Source organism: Physeter macrocephalus, chromosome 2, assembly GCF_002837175.3.
Source record: "Physeter macrocephalus isolate SW-GA chromosome 2, ASM283717v5, whole genome shotgun sequence".
NCBI lineage: Eukaryota > Metazoa > Chordata > Mammalia > Artiodactyla > Physeteridae > Physeter > Physeter macrocephalus.
Genome location: NC_041215.1, coordinates 136,337,932 through 136,359,532, shown reverse-complemented (window position 1 = coordinate 136,359,532; position 21,601 = coordinate 136,337,932). Strand labels below are relative to the sequence as shown.

The 21,601-nt window shown below is 46.5% G+C and overlaps 1 protein-coding gene across 6 annotated transcripts in view; it reads right to left on the bottom strand.

Annotated features, from left to right (window-relative positions):
* The window catches only part of TRAF3IP1 (TRAF3 interacting protein 1), a 91,154-nt gene that overhangs the window by 12,209 nt on the left and 57,344 nt on the right, over positions 1 to 21,601 (bottom strand). For 4 of the 6 annotated variants that reach the window (XR_003678031.2, XR_003678033.2, XR_003678035.2 and 1 more), the window contains 2 exons: positions 6,043 to 6,266; positions 5,385 to 5,546 (listed from right to left, as the gene is read on the bottom strand). Coding sequence is in view for 2 of the 6 variants with exons in the window: in XM_028483179.2 (XP_028338980.1) it covers positions 5,007 to 5,079; positions 5,385 to 5,546; positions 6,043 to 6,266 (459 nt within the window). In the remaining 4 variants the exon portion in view is untranslated. Of the gene's footprint in view, positions 1 to 58; positions 5,547 to 6,042; positions 6,267 to 21,601 lie in introns of those variants that run through there. The other 2 variants (XM_028483179.2, XM_007114058.4) reach the window with 2 other exon arrangements.

Sequence of the window (21,601 nt, the reverse complement as noted above, 5' to 3'; positions counted from 1 at the left end):
AACGATGAGAGCACCGCGTACCGCAAAACAAAAAAAAAAAAAAAAAAAGGCCAAACGTGTGACAATATGCTGCTGGAAAGGCTGTGGCGAAGCAGACATGCCTGCACCTGTGCTGGCGGGAGACCAAACAGCACAGCCCACGATCATCGCCTTGAAGCTGAGGTGTCGACATTACGGTGCGTCTACCCAGCAACCCGGCAACCTCGCTTCTGGGTGTCCATCCACGGACACACCTGCACACGTAAGAAACGAAGCAAAACAAGGTCGGTCACTGCGCAAGGCTGGGAACCACCCGAGGCCAGCAACAGGGAGCTGGGCCGCACGCACCGGGCACGTCCTCGGGACACTCCGCACGGCTCTGCAGGGAATGACGATGGCCTCTAGGGACTGGCAGGGTGCAGACCCCAGGATTTGGGAAAATTTTAAAAACCAAGATGAAGAACAGCATATATATAGCATTCTACCTCTCGCGATGCTGTGTGTTGTGGGAGTATAAAAATATGTATTCATGTTTCCCTAAAGAAACAGCGAGATAAAGGAGAATCTAATAAAAGAGGCTGCCTACAGGGGCAAGAAGAAACAGGGCAGACAGGGGTGAGAAGGGGGAGACCGCTCGGTGCAGACCTTTTGCATCACTTAGATTATTGATCCATGTTAATATATAATCTATTTCTTAAAAAAGCACTTTAAATAAAAATATGGAAGCCATATTTTTCAAATTATAGTTATGCCACATAGAAAAATGTGGAATGACTAAGAATACTGATACGCGAGAGCAGCTAACGGTCATCTTCTTTTTTAAAACGCCATGTCCACGTAACACGGTCATCGGGTGTCACGCCGGGCCCGTGGGAACACGGCCCAGCCCTGCCGTCCACGCGCAGCTCCCGAGGTCGCGCTGTGCCGCTGCCCCACGGCACGCCCGGCGGGGGGCCGTCTCCACGCGCCCATCGCGTCCTGACTGCGGTGCCAGGAGCCCCAGGGCTCCTCCCGCCCCTCTTCTCCAGGCAGCGTCAGCCTGGTCCCATCTTGCCGCGGCCCGGGCAGGTTGTCCGGGGCCTCTGTCCGGCCCGGTCAAGGTCATGCCAGCTGCACACGGCACAGACCCACTTCCTGCAGCTCCATCCAGACAGCCGGAAGGGCGTCCAGCAGGCCCCCTGCGATTCCCTTCAGGCAACGCCAGCTCAGACGGGAGCCTTTGGGGAAGGCCCTGCAACAGTCATGAATCCAAGACACACGTCCGCGTCTCGTCCCGGGCAAGCAGAGGCCCTGTCACCTGTCTGCAGTGTAGACGCATCACGAACGCCCCCTGACCTGCGGCAGAGCCGTGGCGACAGTGGGACCCACACGGCTCCCCTGTCGCTCAGAGGGGCCCCGTCACCCCTTCACGGCCATGTGTCACCACTCCTAGGTATCAAAGAGCGAGAGGGGGCAGGTCACTTGTCATCCAAACCGGGACCCTCCTGCAGGCGGGGAAGGGATGTATTAATAATTATGCCTCAAGAAGAGGCACGGCCGCCAACGTCCTGAGCAGATCAGAGCTATGGCTCCGCTCCCGGGGGGTGCGCGTTGCGCCCCAAGTACAGGAGGGCGCAAGAGGCAGCGCGCACCCGGCGTTCAGGCCGGGGTCCGGCAAGCGAGGCCCGCGATCGCTGCCCGCCATCACCCGGCGAAGCGCAGGCTTTGACGGGGACCGTAGACGGCAGACCTAAGTGTCTTTTGGTTAGTTACGTCACGGCGACAGCAACGCTAAGAGCCTTTTCCGAGAACAGAACGAAAGTCCGAGAGTGCAGAGAGGAACAGGGCAGACGCTGTGAATTAGCCGACAAGCTGTGGCCGAAAACTGGTGCGGGCGGAGCGTCCTCCGAGCGGCCCTGACTCGCCGGCCGCGCGGGGCGTGCTGAGCCCGCGGGGCGGGGGCGGAGGGCGGGGCTGCCGGGGAACCTCGCACCCCGAGCGCACCCACCGCACTCGCTTACAAAGCCCTGGTTCCGCCTCGGCTGGACGGCACAGCCTCCGTGACTTAGGCCTTGACTTCCTTCTGAACCCCGTTTTCGGGTTTTTTTTGGGGGGGGGCCGGGGCGTCTGCACCACGAAGCTTATGCGATCTTAGTTCCCCGACCGGGGACTGAACCTGTGCCCTCGGCAGTGCAAGCGCGGGGCCCTGACCACTGGACAGCCAGGGAAGTCCCTGAACCCCATTTTCTCACCAGAAAGACCAACTTGCTTGGTTTAAGAAGCTGATAATCAATCTGGAACTCAGCTCTAAATATGGACTTAAACACTAGTATTATAGCTTAAAAAGCCATTTAAATGTAATTTCTCTCACTGAATTAAAAAAAAAAAAAGTCCTTCCCCAACTCCCTTTATGAAAACACACCTAAGCGGCAGGAGGGACTCTTCCAGGGGCCTCCTTCCGCCCTCTTGCAGAGCTTGTGTGAACTGTACTCACCCAAACACTTTTTAGGAAAACATGAGGCCTTCTGATTAGTGAAATGCATCACAGGACAGAGGCGAACGCAGCCCCGCCTCGGCGAGAGCTCAGCCCGGGAGCGGACAGGCCTGGGGCTGCCTCCCAGCTCGGCGGTGGGCTCCTGGGGGCCGGGAGGGCATGAGGAGCGAGGCGCTCTGCCTCTGCCCCCCTGGGAGCGGGCAGAAGACCCCGGAGCTGGGAGGGGGTCTGGGTCTGTGCGGAAACCCGTCCTTCAGGGCGGCCGCCTGAGCACAGGGTTCTGCGTGCGGCCTCATCCTGAACCCGATTCCTGTGGGAACTCGAGCAGACTGGTCGTCCTAAGCCTGTGACTGGTGACACCAAGCTGGTAAAGGTCCAGCCACCTCTCCTCTCGCTCGTGTGCCCCAGGGCTGCGCAAGTCAGCAGAAGACACATGCCGGTCAGTTCAGGGCAGCTTGGAAAAGAAGTCCGGGAATATTTCAGGGGCACTTGTCAACAGACTGAGAATTCCAGACCCGCCCCCACCCCCTCAATCCTAAACTGCACTTATATTGTCACTAAATAACATCATCTCTCTTCACAGATTCCAGTTATCATTTTTTAAGTTGCTTATTGAGAAGAAAAATAAGCATGAATATCAAAGTAGAAAGCTCGAATTTTAGTCTTGTTATTTTTTTCAAAGGTTTATGCATTTCCTTTAACTATAAATATGTCAGCTCAACTTTTAAATTAAAATTTTTCTTTTTTTTTTTTTTTTTTTTTGTGGCCGTACCACGCGGCATGCAGGATCTTAGTTCCCCGACCAGGGATTGAACCCGTGCCCCCTGTGGTGGAAGTGCGGAGTCCTAACCACTGGACCGCCAGGGAAGTCCCTTAAATTAAAATTTCTGAAGTACGACTCTAGTACTTCTTGAAAACTTACAAGCCAAAGCAGAGAAAAACATTTAAGAATCCCATTTGTGTACTCTATCAAAATAATAAATAACAGGATTTAATTCGTTTGTGATAAGATACAGTAATAACTACATGCAGAGACTTTCTAAAACTTCCTGAATGGTCTTAAAATTTCTGATAAATGCTTATGCTTACCCTGCCTTATATAAGACTTCAATTTATACAGAAAAGGGGTGTCACCATGAGTGAAAATATAAATTTCCCTGAACTTTCTTCAAAGAAAAACAAACGGCACACATTTGAAAACTAAAAAAATCCAAATGCTTTTTTCCAGGTGTGAACTGAACTGCACAACCCATACACTGATAGAAAAAATATCTGATTACTTTTAATGATTTATGTATAAAAGAAAAATAAATTTTATGATACAATTTGAGAGACTACTTCATACAAAATTTTACTCACATACAATATGCAATTTTTTGCAACACAAAATCTCTAGTCTTAGGTACAAATTCATTAAAGGTAGACACACCTTAACCATCCCTTTAGGATGGTGGCTGCCATTCAAGTCAGTGGAAAAGAGACGATGAGCATGTGAAGGACTGGGGACTGATACACCTCCCCTCCGCCAATGCTGCTTTTAGGGGAACCTCGCCAAACAGAATTTTATGGTAAACTACAGAAAGGAGAAGAAGACCAATGTTTCACGACGGCAGATCTTAATAATCTGACCTTGAACTTACTCAGCTTCGAAAATCATAGAACTACCTTTGTAACAGATTTAATTTGGAAATTACACTAAGAAAAAACTTAACCGTGCCATTTGTGCTAGTCTTTTAAAGAAACAAAACTTTCTCAGGCAAATTCTAACACTTAAAATGGCCCTCCTTGGGTTACATAATAAATACAGTGTCTAGAAATAAAAGTATCAGGACCCAGACCTTAAGACCCGTAAGTATGTCTCCAAACAGTGAAATCCTTTATACACAAATGGAAGACTTTAGTATTTACAATATTATATGCAGTGAAAAACTAAATATAAACCATGTTTAAAAAAAAATTTTTGCTTTAAAAAAACAATTTCCAAAAAAATGCTAACATTAAAAAGTTTGCAAATCCATGTATCCTTTTAAGTCTTCCTTTTGCAGTTTTCCCTAAGCTACCTGTCTCTCAGGCGCACAGGTGCTTACACCTGTGCGAAGGAAAAGGCATGATGCCGATGCCATGCAGAGCAAGCCCCTCTTCTGGAGAGAACGAGGCAAGTGACAGAAGTGTGCACGTGGCAAAAACCCAGGGGCAAAATGTTGAGGAAAGTGAGGATACGGCCTGTGACAATCTCATGTCCAGACGATGTCCATGAAGGCCGTACTCCAATCTCCTTTTTAAATGTATGAACTTTAAGGGCTGGAAATATAAGCAAAAGATAAAAGGGACCAGTAAGAAAATTACATAACGTGTATGCAATTACAAAGAGTTCGTGCGTACCTTATAAAGATATGGGCCGAAATTAACCCTTTTCAAGTGGAAATGAGCTAAAAATATAATTCATGCATTTTCAGGCTTCTTTGTATTTATGAAGCTCCTATCAAAAAGTACAGCCATCCTTCACTCAGTGCTTGACTCACGGAAGTTCTGTCACTAGACTCAGAGTCTGAAATCACGGACGCCTGCATCCCTGGCTGTGCCAGCACCACTTACCTGCTGGAGAATCTGGCACAGAACTGAACAGCCTACGGCGGAAATACAAAGAACAGGCTTGTAAAGAAACTTTTCACACAGGCATGTGCAAGAGCTATTTATAACCAGCAAGTATTCTATCCGGACAACTAGCAAGTATTCTAGCCGGACGGAGGAAGGTAGGAAAACATGGTCTTTCACACACTGAATATGCCTCAAGCTGTAAAGCTCTGAAAATTAGTTGGATAACGTTGTAAACTGTTCATTGTCTTCAAACGGAAACTTAAGGAGTAAGGATACGTGCAAACTGAGGACGACCTTTGACGACCTTTAGTCTCCAAAACGTTTGAGCTTTCACCTTCTGGAACTCCAATGGATACTATGTATCATTTTCTGAATTTTCTCTTCATTCTTCAGGATACTGGCCTTCACAGCGCAGATCCTGTCCTGCTGGTCTCTGACCAGCTGCTCCAGCTCTGCCAGCTCCGCCTCCAAGGGCTCCAGGGCACAGTCTGTGATGCTGAGGGAAAGCAAAGCCAGGGGCTCATAAATATCTTTCTCATTTTACATTTGCTTCTTAATTAAAACAGTGCAAGACAACAAAAGTGAATTAGTCATTGCATCCAAAGAAAAAGGGTAAAAACATAAACGTACTCTTAGAGTGAAAAATTAAAATACTTTCAAATTACAGTCACAAGGCTTTGGGGATTTCCATAAGATACATGAAAAATATGGTATCCAAACTGCAAAGTTTGCTGTCTGTTTTAATGTCTAAATCTCGTTTTTGAACACTGACCGCCGATCTTCTCTAACTGCTACAAAGAAAAAGAAACGTGTTTCCTTCGGGGGAGGAGGTAAGAAAGAGAGGGTTGAGAGGCCGTGGGCTCTCGGGAGCTCTCCCCCTGGGCTGCGGGCACACGTGGGCCCGGGCCCCCTCCCCGGCCCTCCCCCTCCCCGGGCCCCTCCCCCTCCCCGGGCCCCCTCTCCCTCCCCGGGCCCCCTCCCCGGCCCCCCACCTCTGCTCCTTCTGCAGGGCCTCAGCATGCTGCCGGTTCTCGCTGTGCCACAGCTGCAACTCGTTCTGCATGGCATCCACGTCCTCCTGGATGTAGTCCATGATCTTGCCCAGGGGAAGTGCGCTCCTGCACAGGGTCTGGATGGACACACGGAGCTTCTCTATCTCCTTGGAGACTATGTCCTTCTCCTTCTTCCACGCCGACTCAAAGACGAGCAGTTTCTCCTACAGTCAGTGGGAAGAGAATGAAGAGAGCGCAACACCCTCACTCCTAAGGCAGGACAGGGCCTGCTAAGGGCGGAAGGGGCATCGGCGTGGGGACAGTGCCGGTTCGGGACCCAGCGGGCTACGGGACACCGCTCCACGCCTGTGACCGTGAGGCTAGGCCAGCAGTGGCCCCGGGGTGCCAAGCCCTGTGTGAGCACGTCAGCAGCGCCCCGTAAGGGCCTGTCCCTGGAAGGCTGTCCGAGGGGCACATTTCTGTAGGGTAAGATTTTCATTTCCCAACTGACCAGAAACTTACTGCCGCTATTGTTGCAAAAGCTCAGGCAGGGCCACTGATGATCTTCCCAAACCGTCTGGCGGGAAGGCGACCTGGCCCTGCATCTCACTCCTTGATGCACCACCTTCCCAGCTCAAACGACTCTGCAACCTAGCCTGCCAGGCCAGAGGAGGGCAGCTGCCAGCCGAGGAGAGGAGGGCCGCGAGGTGGAGAGAGGGAGATGCGGTGTGCGGACGGAGGGCACGGCCAACGGCAGCGCGGGGGCAGCAGGTGAGGTCGAGGAGGGCTGGCCTGGGCTGGCTGGTGCGGAGGTGATGGGGCCTGGGGCCCCGGCGGGCATCGAGGGTGCAGGGTGGGCGGGGGAGGGGCTCATGCACAGCAGGTGAAGGAGGTGACGATGGAGGTGACCAGGGAGCCTCATGCAGTTTTGGCCAGGAGTTCTTGGGCTCTTTGACGAGCAGTATTTAATTCCCTTCACATGAGGTTTTACCACAGGCATCTCTGAATTTCAAAAACGGATGTAAGCACCAACAGGCAGTTTGGGTCGGGCAACCTTTCGTGGGGAACGAGCAATGTTCAGCAAGTGCCCCCCGGGTGTGCTCCCACTCCACACAGGCTGACTAAACGTCCCCGCTTTACCCACTGACACTGTGAGTCAGATGCATTAAGTTATAATTAATCAACGTCTTGTTTTATTTTTAAACTTCTTTTATTAAGTTAGATAACCGCTTGTGTCACTTCTAATTCCGGTTTCAGACCGTAGGCCCCAGGAGGGCAGGAACCCTGCATCTGGTCCATATAAGTGCTCCTTAAATATTTGCCAAATGAACAGATGAAGTGAATAAGTAATTTGTGAGTCAAGATCCTAGCCCCACCACGTCCTGGCCTTTGGCAAACACATGGAAAGCCTTAACATAATGCCTGGCACATACAAAGTGTTAAGTACACAGGACTACAAATAAAAGGCCAAGCTCATAGAATTAATAAGTGAGCTCTGCAAGGTTGCGGGATATAAGATAAACATACAAAAATCAACTGTGTTTCTATTTACTGGCAATGAACACACGGATACGAAAATTAAAAATACAATGCCATTGATAATTGCTCAAAAAAAAGGAAATACTAGGTGTAAATCTAACCAAATATGTATAGAACTTGTATACTGAAAACTACACAATGTGGATGAAATAAATCAAAGGAGATCTAAAAAGAGAGAGCCATACCCTGTTCATCAATTGCAAGATTCAACATCGTAAAGATGTCATTTCTCCCCAAACTGATATATAGATTTAATACAATTCCTACCAAAATCCCAAATTCTCTGTAGACGTGGACAGGATTATCCTAAAACTTATAGAGAAAGGCAAAGGAACTAGCATAGCTAAAGTATTTTGAAAAAGAAGAAATAAGAGGGAAGAATCAGGCTACCCAATTTCAGGACTTCCCAGATAGCTACAGTAATCAAGACAGGGTGGTACTGGCAGGATGGACACACAGATCAATGGAACGGAACAGAGAATCCAGAAACAGAGCCTCACAAATATGCCCAACTGATTTTTGACGAAGGTGCACAAGCAATCCAGTGGAGGAAACATAGCCTGTCAACATAAGGCACTGGAGCAACGGGACATCCACAGGGGAAAATGAACCTTGATCTAAGTCTCACATCTTGTACAAAAATTAACTCAAAATGGATCACAGGCTTAAACGTAAAACAGAAAACGATAAAACTTCTAGAAAAAAAGCTAGAAGAAAATCCTTGGGATTTAGGGCCAGGCAAAGAGTTCTGACTTGACACCGAAAGCACGATCAATTAAAGGAAAAACCGATAAACTGGACTTCCTCAGAATTAAAAACTGTCGCTGGGCAAGAAACCCTGTTGAGAGCATATGCAGGACAGCCTAGAGAGTGAGAGGACATATGTTCAAACCACAGACCTGGTGAAGGACTAGTACCTAGAATGTAAAAACTCTCAAAAGTCAACAGCAAAAAAAACAAACAATCAAATTAGAAAATGGACAAAAGAACAGACATTTCACCAAAGATGATATACAGAAGGCCAACGAGCACGTGAAAAGATGTTCAAAATCATTACCTATTAAGGAAATGGAAATCAGAACCACAATGAGATAACACACCACACCTATCAGAATGTTTAAAACAAAAAACAGTGACCACGCCAAATGCTGGGAAGGGTGCAGAGAAACTGGATCCCTCATTCACGGCTGGTGGGAATGTAAAATGGTACAGCTGCTCTGGAAAACCATTTGGCAGTTTCTTTAAAAGCTAAACACGCAACTGCCATACAACCCAGCAATTGTACTCCTAGGCACTGATCCCAGAGAAGAGAAGACATGTTCACACAAAAACCTGTATAGGTATGTTTACAGAAGCTGTATTCAAAGGAGCCAAAAATTGGACACAAGCCAGATGCCCTTCAAGGAGTGAGTAGTTAAATAAACTATGCTACATCTGTATCATGGAATACTACTTGGCAATAAAAAAGGAATGAACTGTTGATTCACACAACAACCTGGACGGACCTTGAGAGAGTTATGCTGAGTGAAAAAAGCCAGTCTCAAAACTTACATGCTGCGGGCTTCCCTGGTGGTGCTGTGGTTAAGAATCTGCCTGCCAATGCAGGGGACACGGGTTCGAGCCCTGGTCCGGGAAGATCCCACATGCCGCGGAGCAACTAAGCCTGTGAGCCACAACTACTGACCCTGCGCTCTAGGGCCCGTGAGCCACACTACTGAGCCTTCGTGCCACAACTACTGAAGCCCGCGCGCCTAGAGCCCGTGCTCCGCAATAAGAAGCCTGCGCACCACAACGAAGAGGAGCCCCCGCTCACCACAACTAGGGAAAGCCCACGGGCAGCAACGAAGACCCAACACAGCCAAAAATAAATAAATAAAAATTTTAAAATTAAAAAAAAAAACTTACATGCTGCATGATTCCATTTATATAACATTCTTAAAATGATAAAACTATAAAAATGGAGAACAGATTAGTGGTTGCCAGGGGCTCAGGACGGGATGGGGTGGAAGGTAGAGGGTGGGCTGTGGTCAGACAAGGGCAACAAGAGGGATCCTTGTGATGATGGAGATGCTGTATCTTGACTGTATCAAGCTCAGCATCCTGGGTGTCATACTGCAGTCGGTTTTGTAAGATGTTACCATTATTTCTTACAACTGCATTTGAATCTACAGTTATCTCAAAATAAGTTTAATTAAAGAAAAAAGGTAGTAGCTATAAAAATGCTTTTAAATTAAAATGCTAAATGACTCAAATGAATCAGTACAATGACAAACGACTTCCCAGGAAAAACTGTGTTGTCTTTATTATATTGACTACTTACTTAGTAGAGACATTTAAAATTCTATTTAAACCCACACATAATGATTATTAAGTAATTCCTATGTATCTGGCATCATGTTGTCTCTAACACAAAACTGCTTAGGGCACAGAACTTAGGATGGAGACTACCAGGCACAACGTCCTGCAAAACTGGCAAGTCCCACGTGGATGAAGACGATAAGGGGTCATCTGTCAAAATCCTCCATGTTTCTGTGGCAGAACCAAGCAGGATCTGGGACACTAATCTTAAAAGTCATAATTTTACTTTTAAGAGCCTAAGAATTTTAAACAAGATACGTTTGGGCTTGGATTATGATAGTCGGGAGAGGCTTTTATTATTGCTGCAAAATATCAAAATTCTGGCATTTTTCAAACTTTCACTTCAAGTGGCAGGTGGGGTGGATAAGTCAAGCACTGATTATGTGCTTTAAAAGCACCCTCCACTGACGACGGCCTCTGACTTACGCATAGCTTCTACTGCTATATCAGCAACTTTCCAGACAAATACAGCCATTATAAACCCTTGTTTTATAGACTTTTAATATGTACGGTAGAATTTGAGAATCCACCACCATACTCACCACACAGGAATCAGTCACATGAAATATGCTTAATTCTTGAAAACGGAAGAGCAAAAAAATAACAAAACTGTATCATGACCCAAAATAGTACCTAAAACCGCCTGGAACACAGGAGGGCCCGTGGGCCCTCGAGGCGCAAGCAGCCGGGAGCGTGTGCTTGCAGGGCCCAAGCCGGTCCCAGCCCGCCTGCCCGCCTCCCCGCCTCCCAACTTTACGGCCTCGGGAGCTTGACGTAACCTCTCTGTACCTCGGTTTCCTCACCGTAAAATGGAAGTAATAATATTTACCCTGCAGGTCAGATTAAGTGGGGTAATATAAAATAAGCAGCTCAGGGCCTCGCACAGAGTAAGCCCTCAATAAACAGCAACGATTATCATAAATTTATCCACCATGAAGGATGAAACTGCAAGGCCTGCAGGAGGAGGAGGCGAGTTCCTGCTTCAGTGCAGGCACCACAGCTCGAGGCAAGGCAAAAGGCTGACAAATACGCTGATATACTGTCAACACCAACCAACAAGCTGTATGTCCAGCTTCAGGCAGACAAGTTCTTTCACCAAAAAATCATTTGCCTTCCTTCCTGACATATCCCCTTCCCCGTCGCCACTTTATAAACAACCCAAACCATGAAATTAGCCCTTAAAAATCTTTACCGAAAGACAGCAGTGCTGAGCTCAGAGATCTGCTCTGAGCTACGCAGCACAGCCCGCAGCTCCTGCGTGTGGCTTGCCACGGGAGCAGCTGCTACAGGTGACACAGAGGGGCGGGAGCTGTGTGTCACGGGCACGCACACCCGCCCTCCCGCCTGGCTGGCCCTCCTCCTGCTGCAGGCTGCAGACTATTTGCTCAGCTGGTAGCGTCTGGCCGGCCACTTCGCACGCGCGCTTCAGAAAAAGCGACTTTCCAAGAGTTTTCAGGAGAACAGTTACTCCTGGGACTTAATACCATTTGCATTTACCACACACATACTTGTCCCCAGAACTGTGGGCATTTGTGTTTACAGTGATTTTTAAATTTATAATGATTTATTATTATAAGTCACACACATAAAAACTGCTGACCTCCGAGATTTGTTTCTTTAAATTTCAACTGCAATGCTTCAGGGCAAAAAAGTACTATTGTTAAAATACCGCTTGGAAGCCTGACCCTTAGATTCTGCTAGAAGTCTCTCAGAAGCGGGCTCTGGGGTACGACGCTGCCCTCCTCTCTGCCGCTGATCCGAGGGGTCACGGACACTCCTGAGCAGAGCTCTACCCGACATGAAGCCAACCCAATAAACAAAGGCCTGATTAACTGAGGAGGGGGTAATAAATCAGAGAGTGTGAGTATCTGCTTTAAATAACGTACTCTCCCATGACTTCAGGAAGCGATTTATATACAACCTGTCAAAAGTTCATTTTCTTCATAAACCGAGGAATGCCTGCATCCAAGTTACATGAGAGAAGCAGAGACCCACAGAATAATGATTCCAAGCGTCCTGTTCATCCAGAAATATTCCATCACCAAACTTCTCTGTAAACCACACATTCATTTCTAGTGTGGGTCAAACTGGTATCTTGAACACACAGTAAAACAGTCTGGAATCAAACACTTTAACCTTTACACACACACAGAAGAGCACCGAAGACGTAAATGAACGGTTTAACAAAATGATAAAGTGACACCTGCAGCCATCATCTGGGTGAGGAAAGCAAACCCTGCCAGGGTCCCCAAAGCCCAAGGTCACCGTCAGTCTGCCGTCCCTGGTGCTCAAGTCCCGGGTCTGCATGACGGGCTCTGCTGTTTGCTGACCCGTGTGCCTGTCCTATGTGCACGGGACAGATGGACTCACACGTGGATCTGCATGTGTTGGCCTCTGTTGCTCAACACTGTACTTGAGAATCAACCACGTAATCACGAGCACATGCGTTCTGTTCATCTGCATTGCTGAATGGTTATGTCATCATACGAATACACCATGATTTATCCAACCACTCCACTGCTGGCGGACACTTGGGTGATCCTTGGTCTGGGGCCATGACAAACAAGGCAACTCGGAACAATCGTAAAACGTCTGTCCTTAACTCACACGGGCACAGGATTCTCCACGGCCTGCAACAACCTGGCATTGCTGGGTCAACGGGTACGTATGTCCACAGTTTTCCAAAGTGGCTGTACCAATTTACATCAAATATTTTTCACAAGCCAGTATTTTACTTCTGTGCGTATACGAGAACATCGACTCCGACGGCATTTCCACAATCTGACAGCTGCAGGTATGACTACTGAACACTGGCAGCAGAGAGAAAACCGCCGGTCCAAGTCAGGGACATGCTGTTAAAACAAACCTCCCAGCTGGTAAAATCTGCTCACTGCAGCCACTACGGATAAGAAATAAACACGAGCAGGAAGCTTTTAGAACGTACGTATGAGAAGCTATATAGCGTGAGGTTCACTGATGTCCTACCTGTGCGACTGTCTACATAATCTTGGGCAAGATAACTCCTGTGCCTCTGTTTCCTAACCTAGAAAATGGGGATGACACCTATCTCATAAATTACTGTGAGCATTAAATGAAGTGATGTATGCAATTCCTTAGGGACAGTAAGTGCTCTATCCATGCCAGCTGTTGTTATAATTATGATATTGTCTACGACTGAGAATATCGGATGGGTAAGCTTCTACAGGAGAAGAAATGCATATAAGGAACCACCTAGAACCTGGTGCAGAGAGAAATCAAAAGATAATTAAATGTTAGCTATTTCTACAAACATTAATGTCCTTGGAAAGGAATGAGGAACCCTCGCAGAAGGCTGGTGCGTAAGATAAGGGTACGGAGGCTTGGCGTGGGGTCACTGCGGCTGAAGCCAAAGGTTAGTGCACAGAACAGAGAAGACGTACCTTCAGCCTGGCCTTTCGGACTGACCGGAAAATGGAAAGAATTTAAAAATCATCTTGTCACATGCAGGATTGACCACACTGACACTAACAAAGCAGGCAACAGGGAAATGTAGAACTCAGATCCCCAGCTAAAATGATCCCTTCTCTACTTAAAGTTATGAAAGTAAGCATATGACCTTACTGGCCTAAACCTGGTCCTTTCAAACATTTTTATGAAAGGCTATTCTCATATATTCATGCTTTCAGAAAAACTTTAGAATATTCCCTGCCAAATTCCGAAGCATCCATTGAATATTTACTGGAATTGCATTAAACTTACAAGTTAACTTGAGAGAGGTGACATCTCTATAATACTTAGTTTCCATCCAGAAACACAACGTCTCTCTCGACTTTTTCCAGACCTTTTGTATTTCGTGGTAAAATTCTGTGGTTTCTCCATACAGTTACTATAAATTCTTATTAAATGCACACATGCCTTGGAAACTTACATTTTTGTTTCCAGTTCTGGATGGGGGACTTGATATACATTGTTTCCAACTGGTTATTGCTGACATATAGGAAAAATACTGGCTTCTGTGTATTTATTTTGTCACTGGCCACCTTATAAATTTTTTAAGTAGTTTTAACCTTTAGGGGGTTGACTGACTTGGTAGACTGCTGTCATCTTCAAATGATGGTAACTCTGTCTCCTTTCCAGAATTCAACCTCACTTCTTTCTGCACCAGCTAGACCCTCCAGAACATCTCAGCCAGGTTTCATTTCGCATCCTCGTTCCTGAATTGCTTGGAAACACCTGCAGCCCCTCCCTGTCGTGTAGGATGCTGACTGGTCGACGCAAGTACTCTCCCTCCTGTGGCCCGAGGTACCTTCCTCCCCCTCGTTCACCGCAAGCTGGTAGCAATAATGGATGTTGAATTTCGCATGTGCCATTTATTCTTGAGAGACAACCCACCCACTAGTGATTGTACCTGAGACACAACGCACTCACTAGTGATTTTTTTTGGTTCAAGAATAATTTCTTGGTTAAATGTAAGGTAAGTAAGCTAAGTTTAAAGGATGCTACGACAGCTGACTTGCCTTTTTTTTTAACTGAAACAACTGACTCTTTCCTGGATGTGGCAGCCCAAAAGAAGAAGAAACGCTGACTATTAAAGAAAATGGACAAAAATATATTTATCCACTAGGGAACAGAGTTTCCATTCCTAGAGTGTATTCTATTTCACTATTAATCATATAATAAAATATACGCTTTAGAAAAAAATAAGATTAGGAATTCGTAACCATGAACCTTTATTTTTGCATTTCTTTATCTTTGTTGAAATCTCTAAAATTCATTCTAGCTAGAGATTTTTAGGATTCTGTAATTCTTTTAAGCTACACCAAGTAGATTCTGCCCAAATAACAAAACTGAAACCGAACTAGGGAACAACTATAAAACAGAGCAAAATGTCAGAGGCAACCATGCTCAGGAGATGGACAAAGGCAGTGGACGGCTCAGAGCCGGACAGGAGGACACTCGGGCAGCCAGCCCCCTCTCGCTCCGCTCTCCACGTGGGGACGATCTCCCAACTGCGGCACAGAGTAGAGGGCCACCAAGCTTTGGAGACTCCACCACAAGGCGGCGGATGTGCTGACTCTGCAGGCAGGGAGCCCTTGGAAAATGCCGTCTTAGGCGATCACCCATGATGGGAGCCTCTGCGGAAACACAGGTTTCTGCGGAGAGGTCCGGCACACCACCAGAGCACAACAATCCAAGTGTGGATGCGTTGGAGAGGGAAAGGGAAACAGCCTGACTTCACCCATGGTGTCACTCCTCCCCGAGGTGGAACGGCTTAGGGCCAAGAGAGACCACCACGGCCTGTGACGTCTCCCAAGGGGGACAGTGAGAGCGCCGGCGTGGGCACTCCGCTTGCCCAGCTGTGCGGGAAGCTGCCAGAGAGGCTCCTTTCTCTCTCTCCCCATCCAGAGTCGTGAGCTGCATGACTGGGGGGCTCGGAGCGGCTGGGAGAGTAGCAGGTAGCTAAACTGATGCAGATCCTACTACCCCCACTGCAGACTCCACCAACAAGTCCGCCCACGAGCCACTGGGGAAGCCTCACCTACGGACCCCCAGCTGGCCCATGGGCGCCCCCCAGCGCTCAGCGTGCCTCACCCACACGCACTCCCACCCTGCGGCCACTCCTGTGTGTGATCCCCACATGGTGAGAGCAAGTTCTGATGGACGGCTACTGAGCATGTGCAGAGAGCCAGCCTGAGTCTGTTGAGGGAGAGACCACAACCTTCAGCTTGAGCTCCACTCCTGGGAAAAGAGACGGAGGCTGTCATCACCCAGCCAGGAGCTGCAGGGCGGAGAGACGGCATAGAAGCTGAGGAATTCCGCTGAAGGAGGGAGCGAGAAATGGCAAGAAACATGGAGCGAGCGTACGCAAAGGAGACGAGAAGGCCTCAGAATCCCTAGCAGGGCTGGTGGAAATTTTTATCACCCAAAGTCAGTTAGTAAAGATTGGAGGGGATGGCTACTACTTCAAACGTGAAGAGAGCAACATAAGACTCAAGGAACAAGGGGCTTCCCTGGTGGCGCAGTGGTTGAGAATCCACCCGCCAATGCAGGGGACGTGGGTTTGAGCTCTGGTCTGGAAAGATCCCATGTGCCACGGAGTAACTAAGCCCGTACGCCACAACTACTGAGCCTGCGCTCTAGAGCCCGCAAGCGACAACTACTGAGCCCACTTGCCACAACTACTGAAGCCCACACGCCTAGAGCCTGTGCTCCACAACAAGAGAAGCCACCTCAACGAGAAGCCCACACACCACAACAAAGAGTAGCCTCTGCTCACCGCAACTAGAGAAAGCCCGCGTGCAGCAACAAAGACCCAACGCAGCCAAAAATAAATAAATAAGATAAATAAGTTTTTAAAAAAAAGACTCAAGGAACATGAAAAATCAAGAAAGCATGACACCACCAATACTCTTCCAGTAACCAATACCAAAGACATGGAGAGCTCCGGTTTACCTGATAAAGAACCCAAATAGCTATTTTAAGGAAGTTCGATGAGCTGCAAGGAAACACAGACAGTTCAACAAATCAGGAAAATAATATAGGGAAAAAAACGAGAAGTTTAGCAAAGAGATAGAAACAGAAATTCTGGAGCTGAATAACACAACCAATGAAATGAAACGTGACGAGAGCATCAACAACAGAATGGTTCAAGCGGAAGAACCTGTGAAGTAGAAGACAAGACCTTCAAGATTATCCTGTCTGGGGGGAAGAGAACCAATGAAAAAGAGTGAAGAAAGCCTACGTGATCGATGGGCACCATCAAGAGAAGCAATCTACAAATTACTGGAGTCCCAGAAGAAAAGAGGGGGAAAGGGGCAGAAAGCTTATTTAAAGAAATAATGGCTGAGAACTTCCCAAATCTGGAAGAAGACTTGGACATCCAAGTTCAGGAAGCTCACAGTTCGTCAAACACACTTCACCTAAGCAGATCTTCTCCAAGACACACGATAATAAAACTGTCAAAAAACAAAGACAAGAAGAGACTCTTAAAGCAGCAAGAGAAAAGCAGCTTGTAACTTCCAGCTACCCCCATAAAGCAATCTGCAGATCTGTCAGCAGAAACCTTACAGGCCAGGAAAGAGTGGGACAAAATATTCAAAGAGATGAAGGAAAAAACTGCCAACCAAGAATACTCTATCCAGCAAAGCTGTCCTTCAGAAATGAAGGAGAGATAAGACTTTCTCAGATAAACAAAAGCTGAGGGAGTTCATCACCACTAGATCTGCCTTATAAGAAATGCTGAAAGGAGCTCTTCAGGCTGAAACAAAAGGACACTAATTAGTAACATGAAAACATGAAAATATACAACACACTGGTGAAGATAAGTATACTGCCAAATTCAAAATACTCTAATACTGGCCTCTTGCCTTCCAAGATGGCCCACACTCTGCCCGTGCAGTGTGTATCTCCCTGAATAAACCTGCTTTTGCTTTAAAAATAAATAAGTAGATAAATAAATAGGTGTACGCATAAATGCAATTATTTTTCTTGAAATGTAGTATTAACCAAATTTAAAACATTTCACCTGAAACAAAATGCTGATCTTGAAGGAAGCAATCTCAAGATGGGACCTCATAGTTCTTATGTCATGACATATAGTTACTCTTAGATTTATGGCCATTTAATAAGAAGCCATAAAGTCTCAAAAATAGCATATTTGTTAACTGTAGACAATCCCATGTAAATCGTGCCTTCTAAAGTGTCACAGACAGAGAAGAAATGTCACAAAGCCTTATCCATGTCTAACGTTTCTGCTAAAGCCAAACGAAACAACAACAACAACAACAAAACTCTAGTACTGTAATGTGATGGAGGTATTAACCACTTAACTCTAGTATAAAGGTTTGAGGAAAAAAGTATTAAAAATAACTAAAGCTACAATAATTTGTTAATAAATACACAATATAGGGCTTCCCTGGTGGTGCAGTGGTTGAGAGTCCGCCTGCCGATGCAGGGGACGCGGGTTCGTGCCCCGGTCCGGGAAGATCCCACACGCCGCGGAGCGGCTAGGCCCGTGAGCCATGGCCGCTGAGCCTGCGCGTCCGGAGCCTGTGCTCCGCAATGGGAGAGGCCACAACAGTGAGAGGCCCGCGTACCGCAAAATAAATAAATAAATAAATAAATAAATACACGATATAAAAAGAGGTAGATCACAATATCAAAAACATAAGGGGGAGTAAAAGGGTAGAGGTTTTGTATGCAATTGAAGTTAAGCTGTTATCAGTGTAAAATAGATTGTTATAGCTATAAGATGTTTTATGTAAGCCTCAGAAAAAAAGCAAAAAGAAAAAAAAAGCAAAGCAAAAACCTACAGTAGATACACAAAAGATAAAGAGAAGAGAATCAAGGCATACCACTATGGAAAATCATGAATTCACAAAGGCAGGCAGAAAGAGAAGAAACGGACATGGGAATCAGAAAACAGCCAGAAAACAACAGGATGGCATTAGTAAGTCCTTACTTATTGTAATTACTCTACATGTAAATGGATTAAATTCTCCAAGCAAAAAGCATAGAGCAGACCCAGCAATTCCACTTCTGGGAACACATCTGCAGGAAATGAAAGCACCATGTCAAAGAGCCATCTGCAGCCCCATGTTTATTGTAGCTCTATTCACAATAGCAAAGACATGGAAACAACCTAAGTGTCCATCAACAGATGAATGGATAAAGAAGTTGTGGGATGGATGGCTAGATAGTTATACACAGTGGAATATTATTCACCCACACAAAGGGAAGAAATCCTACCATTTGCAACAACACAGGTAGACCCTGGGGCATTATGCTAAGGGAAATACATCAGGGGGAGAAAGACAAATACAGTATGATGGGGGTAAGGGGAGAAGGAATTGGAGGAAGGTGGTCAAAAGGTACGAACTTCCAGTTATAAGACAAATAAGTACTGGGAATGTGATGTACAACACGATGGTTATAGCTAACACTGCTGTACAGTATATATGAAAGTTGTTAGGAGAATAGATCCTAAGAGTTCTCATCACAAGGAAAAAATTTCTTTTTTTTTTGTATCTATAAGAGATGATGGATGTTAGCTAACTTGTTATGGCAATCATTTCACGATATATTTAAGTCAAATCATTACGCTGTACACCTTAAAAGTACACAGTGCTATATGTCAATTATATTTCAATAAAACTGGGAGAAAGAAGGCATAGAGGGGCTGGAAGGATTAAAAAAAAAAAACAAGACTCAAGTACCTGTTGCCTGCAAGAGACTCACTTCATCTTTAAAGATACACATAGGCTAAAAGTGAAGGGATGGAAAAAGATATTTCACAAAGTTAGAAACCAAGAGAGCAGGGGTATCTATACTTGTATCAGACAAAATAGAGTTTAAGCTAAAACTGTAAGAAGAGACCAAAAGGTCATTACATATAATGATAAAGGGGTCAATTCATCAAGAGATTATAACAACCATAAATATATATGCATATATATGCATATGCATTATAAATATATATGCACCCAACATCGGCACACCTAGGTATATTAAGCAAACACTAACAGGAGAGAGGAAGATAAACTCTTGGGCTCAAGCTGCCCTATCTGACCTAGAAGTTCCACGGAAACAGAATTCTGAAAAAGTATCAAGCCTCCTACTGAGTCCTGTCATCAAGGCAAGGAAACCAGTGGCCATTTTGTAACGAGGACGGATGACTCTGGGAGTACCCTCAGACGACCAGGGCAGAAGCGCCAGGCTCAACAGATGGAGAAAACTGGTATCAAGCACTCAGAGGAACTTAAGTCTGAGGAGACATTCCCAGGAAGGGCCCTTGCTTTCCATGCAAGGCATCTCCATGGCATTTCCATGGCTACAGCATTCACATTTAAGCATCAACTAATAAATCTTCAGGGACATCAAAGTTATTCACATAGTTTATGTCATTTTCATTACATCTCACATTCCTCTCATCTCTTTACAAGTCTATATTTGTTATTTAGATTTCTCAGGAGCTCAAAGATTAAAAAGGTGTGTGCAGGCATTTCTTGTAAAATATCGTTAGGATGATCTCACCTTGGGGAGAGAGGGGAGAGAGAGCGGGGAGAGCCCTGGGGTAAGTGAGCAAGCTTGGAGTGGCTAGGTTCATGCAAGCCGGGGCCAACAAGAAACAGTCCCTGCTCCTGACACAGCAACCTGGGCAGACGCACCGGCGAGGAACAGGCCCCACTCCCTGCATGTCAGCAAGAGGAAGAAGCTATAACTGGAGCACACAGGCCACCAGGCAGGAGGTAGTGCATGTTCCCTATTGGTTAGGACGATGCTTTTAGATCTGCCTCAAGTCCATAGCTCCGTAGCCCCCCCACCCAAATGAGCCAGGTCCAAGAAGGACACTGCTACCACCCAGGGATGGAGGGAGTGGACAGGCTCTTTCCTCCCCGAGCATTGACCCCAGGTCTTCTAAGGGTTTAATGGGATCAGCCCTTGTGCACAGGAACCAGAAATGCAGGTTAAGCAACTCCTACCTCATCCCTCCAGGGATCAGCGACCACCTGGAGCAGACGCTTGAAGGCACCGTCTCATTCCTGGCTGCGCGTCAGAATCACCGGGGGACGTTTTTAAACGTACCCACACCAGGATCCTGCCCAAAGACTGACCTATGGGTTTGGGGCAGACCCAGCACCAATATTTAACAAGACCCATTTGGACAGGGCTAACGCACAGACTGTTTGAGCAGATGTACCTTAAGGAAATTTCAAAGGATACAGGGTTCTAAAGTCCACTTGCTTTATACTTTACATCACCTCCCATGATATAGGCAGTGGCAGCAAATGAATCTAAGTTTAAAAATATACTTTAGAAGTGTTCTTCTCTTTTCACTATCATCTCTGGAAATGCCCATTGGGATTATTAAATTATTTTGCTTTTCCTTTCCATTCCTTTATTAACTAATTGAATTTGCTACTTTATTTTTTTTAATTTATTTTATTTATTTATTTTTCGCTGCTTTGGGTCTTCGTTGCTGCACGCGGGCTTTCTCTAGTTGCGGTGAGCGGGGGCTACTCTTCTTTGCGGTGTGCGGGCTTCTCATTGCAGTGGCTTCTCTTGTTGCGGAGCATGGGCTCTAGGCACGCGGCTTTAGTAGTTGTGGCTTGTGGGCTCTAGAGCTCAGGCTCAGAAGTTGTGGCGCACGGGCTTAGTTGCTCCGCGGCATGTGGGATCTTCCCGGACCAGGGCTCGAACCTGTGTCCCCTGCATCGGCAGGCGGATTCTTAACCACTGCGCCACCAGGGAAGCCCCGAATTTGCTACTTTAAATGTCTTGCTAAAATATTTATCATTTTCTATTGAGCCTACTGCTCCAATCTGTCCTTATAATTCTGGCTCCAGTTTTACTTTTTCATATTTAGACTTCTAAATTCTTACCATATTTAATGGCTCTAAAAATACCAGATAAAATAATCATACCCAGGGCTTCCCTCGTGGCACAGTGGTTGAGAGTCCGCCTGCCGATGCAGGGGACACGGGTTCGAGCCCTGGTCCGGGAAGATCCCACGTGCCACGGAGCAACTAAGCCCGTGCGCCACAACTTCTGAGCCTGAGCTCTAGAGCCCACAAGCCACAACTACTAAAGCCGCGTGCCTAGAGCCCATGCTCCGCAACAAGAGAAGCCACTGCAATGAGAAGCCCGCACACCGCAAAGAAGAGTAGCCCCCGCTCACCGCAAC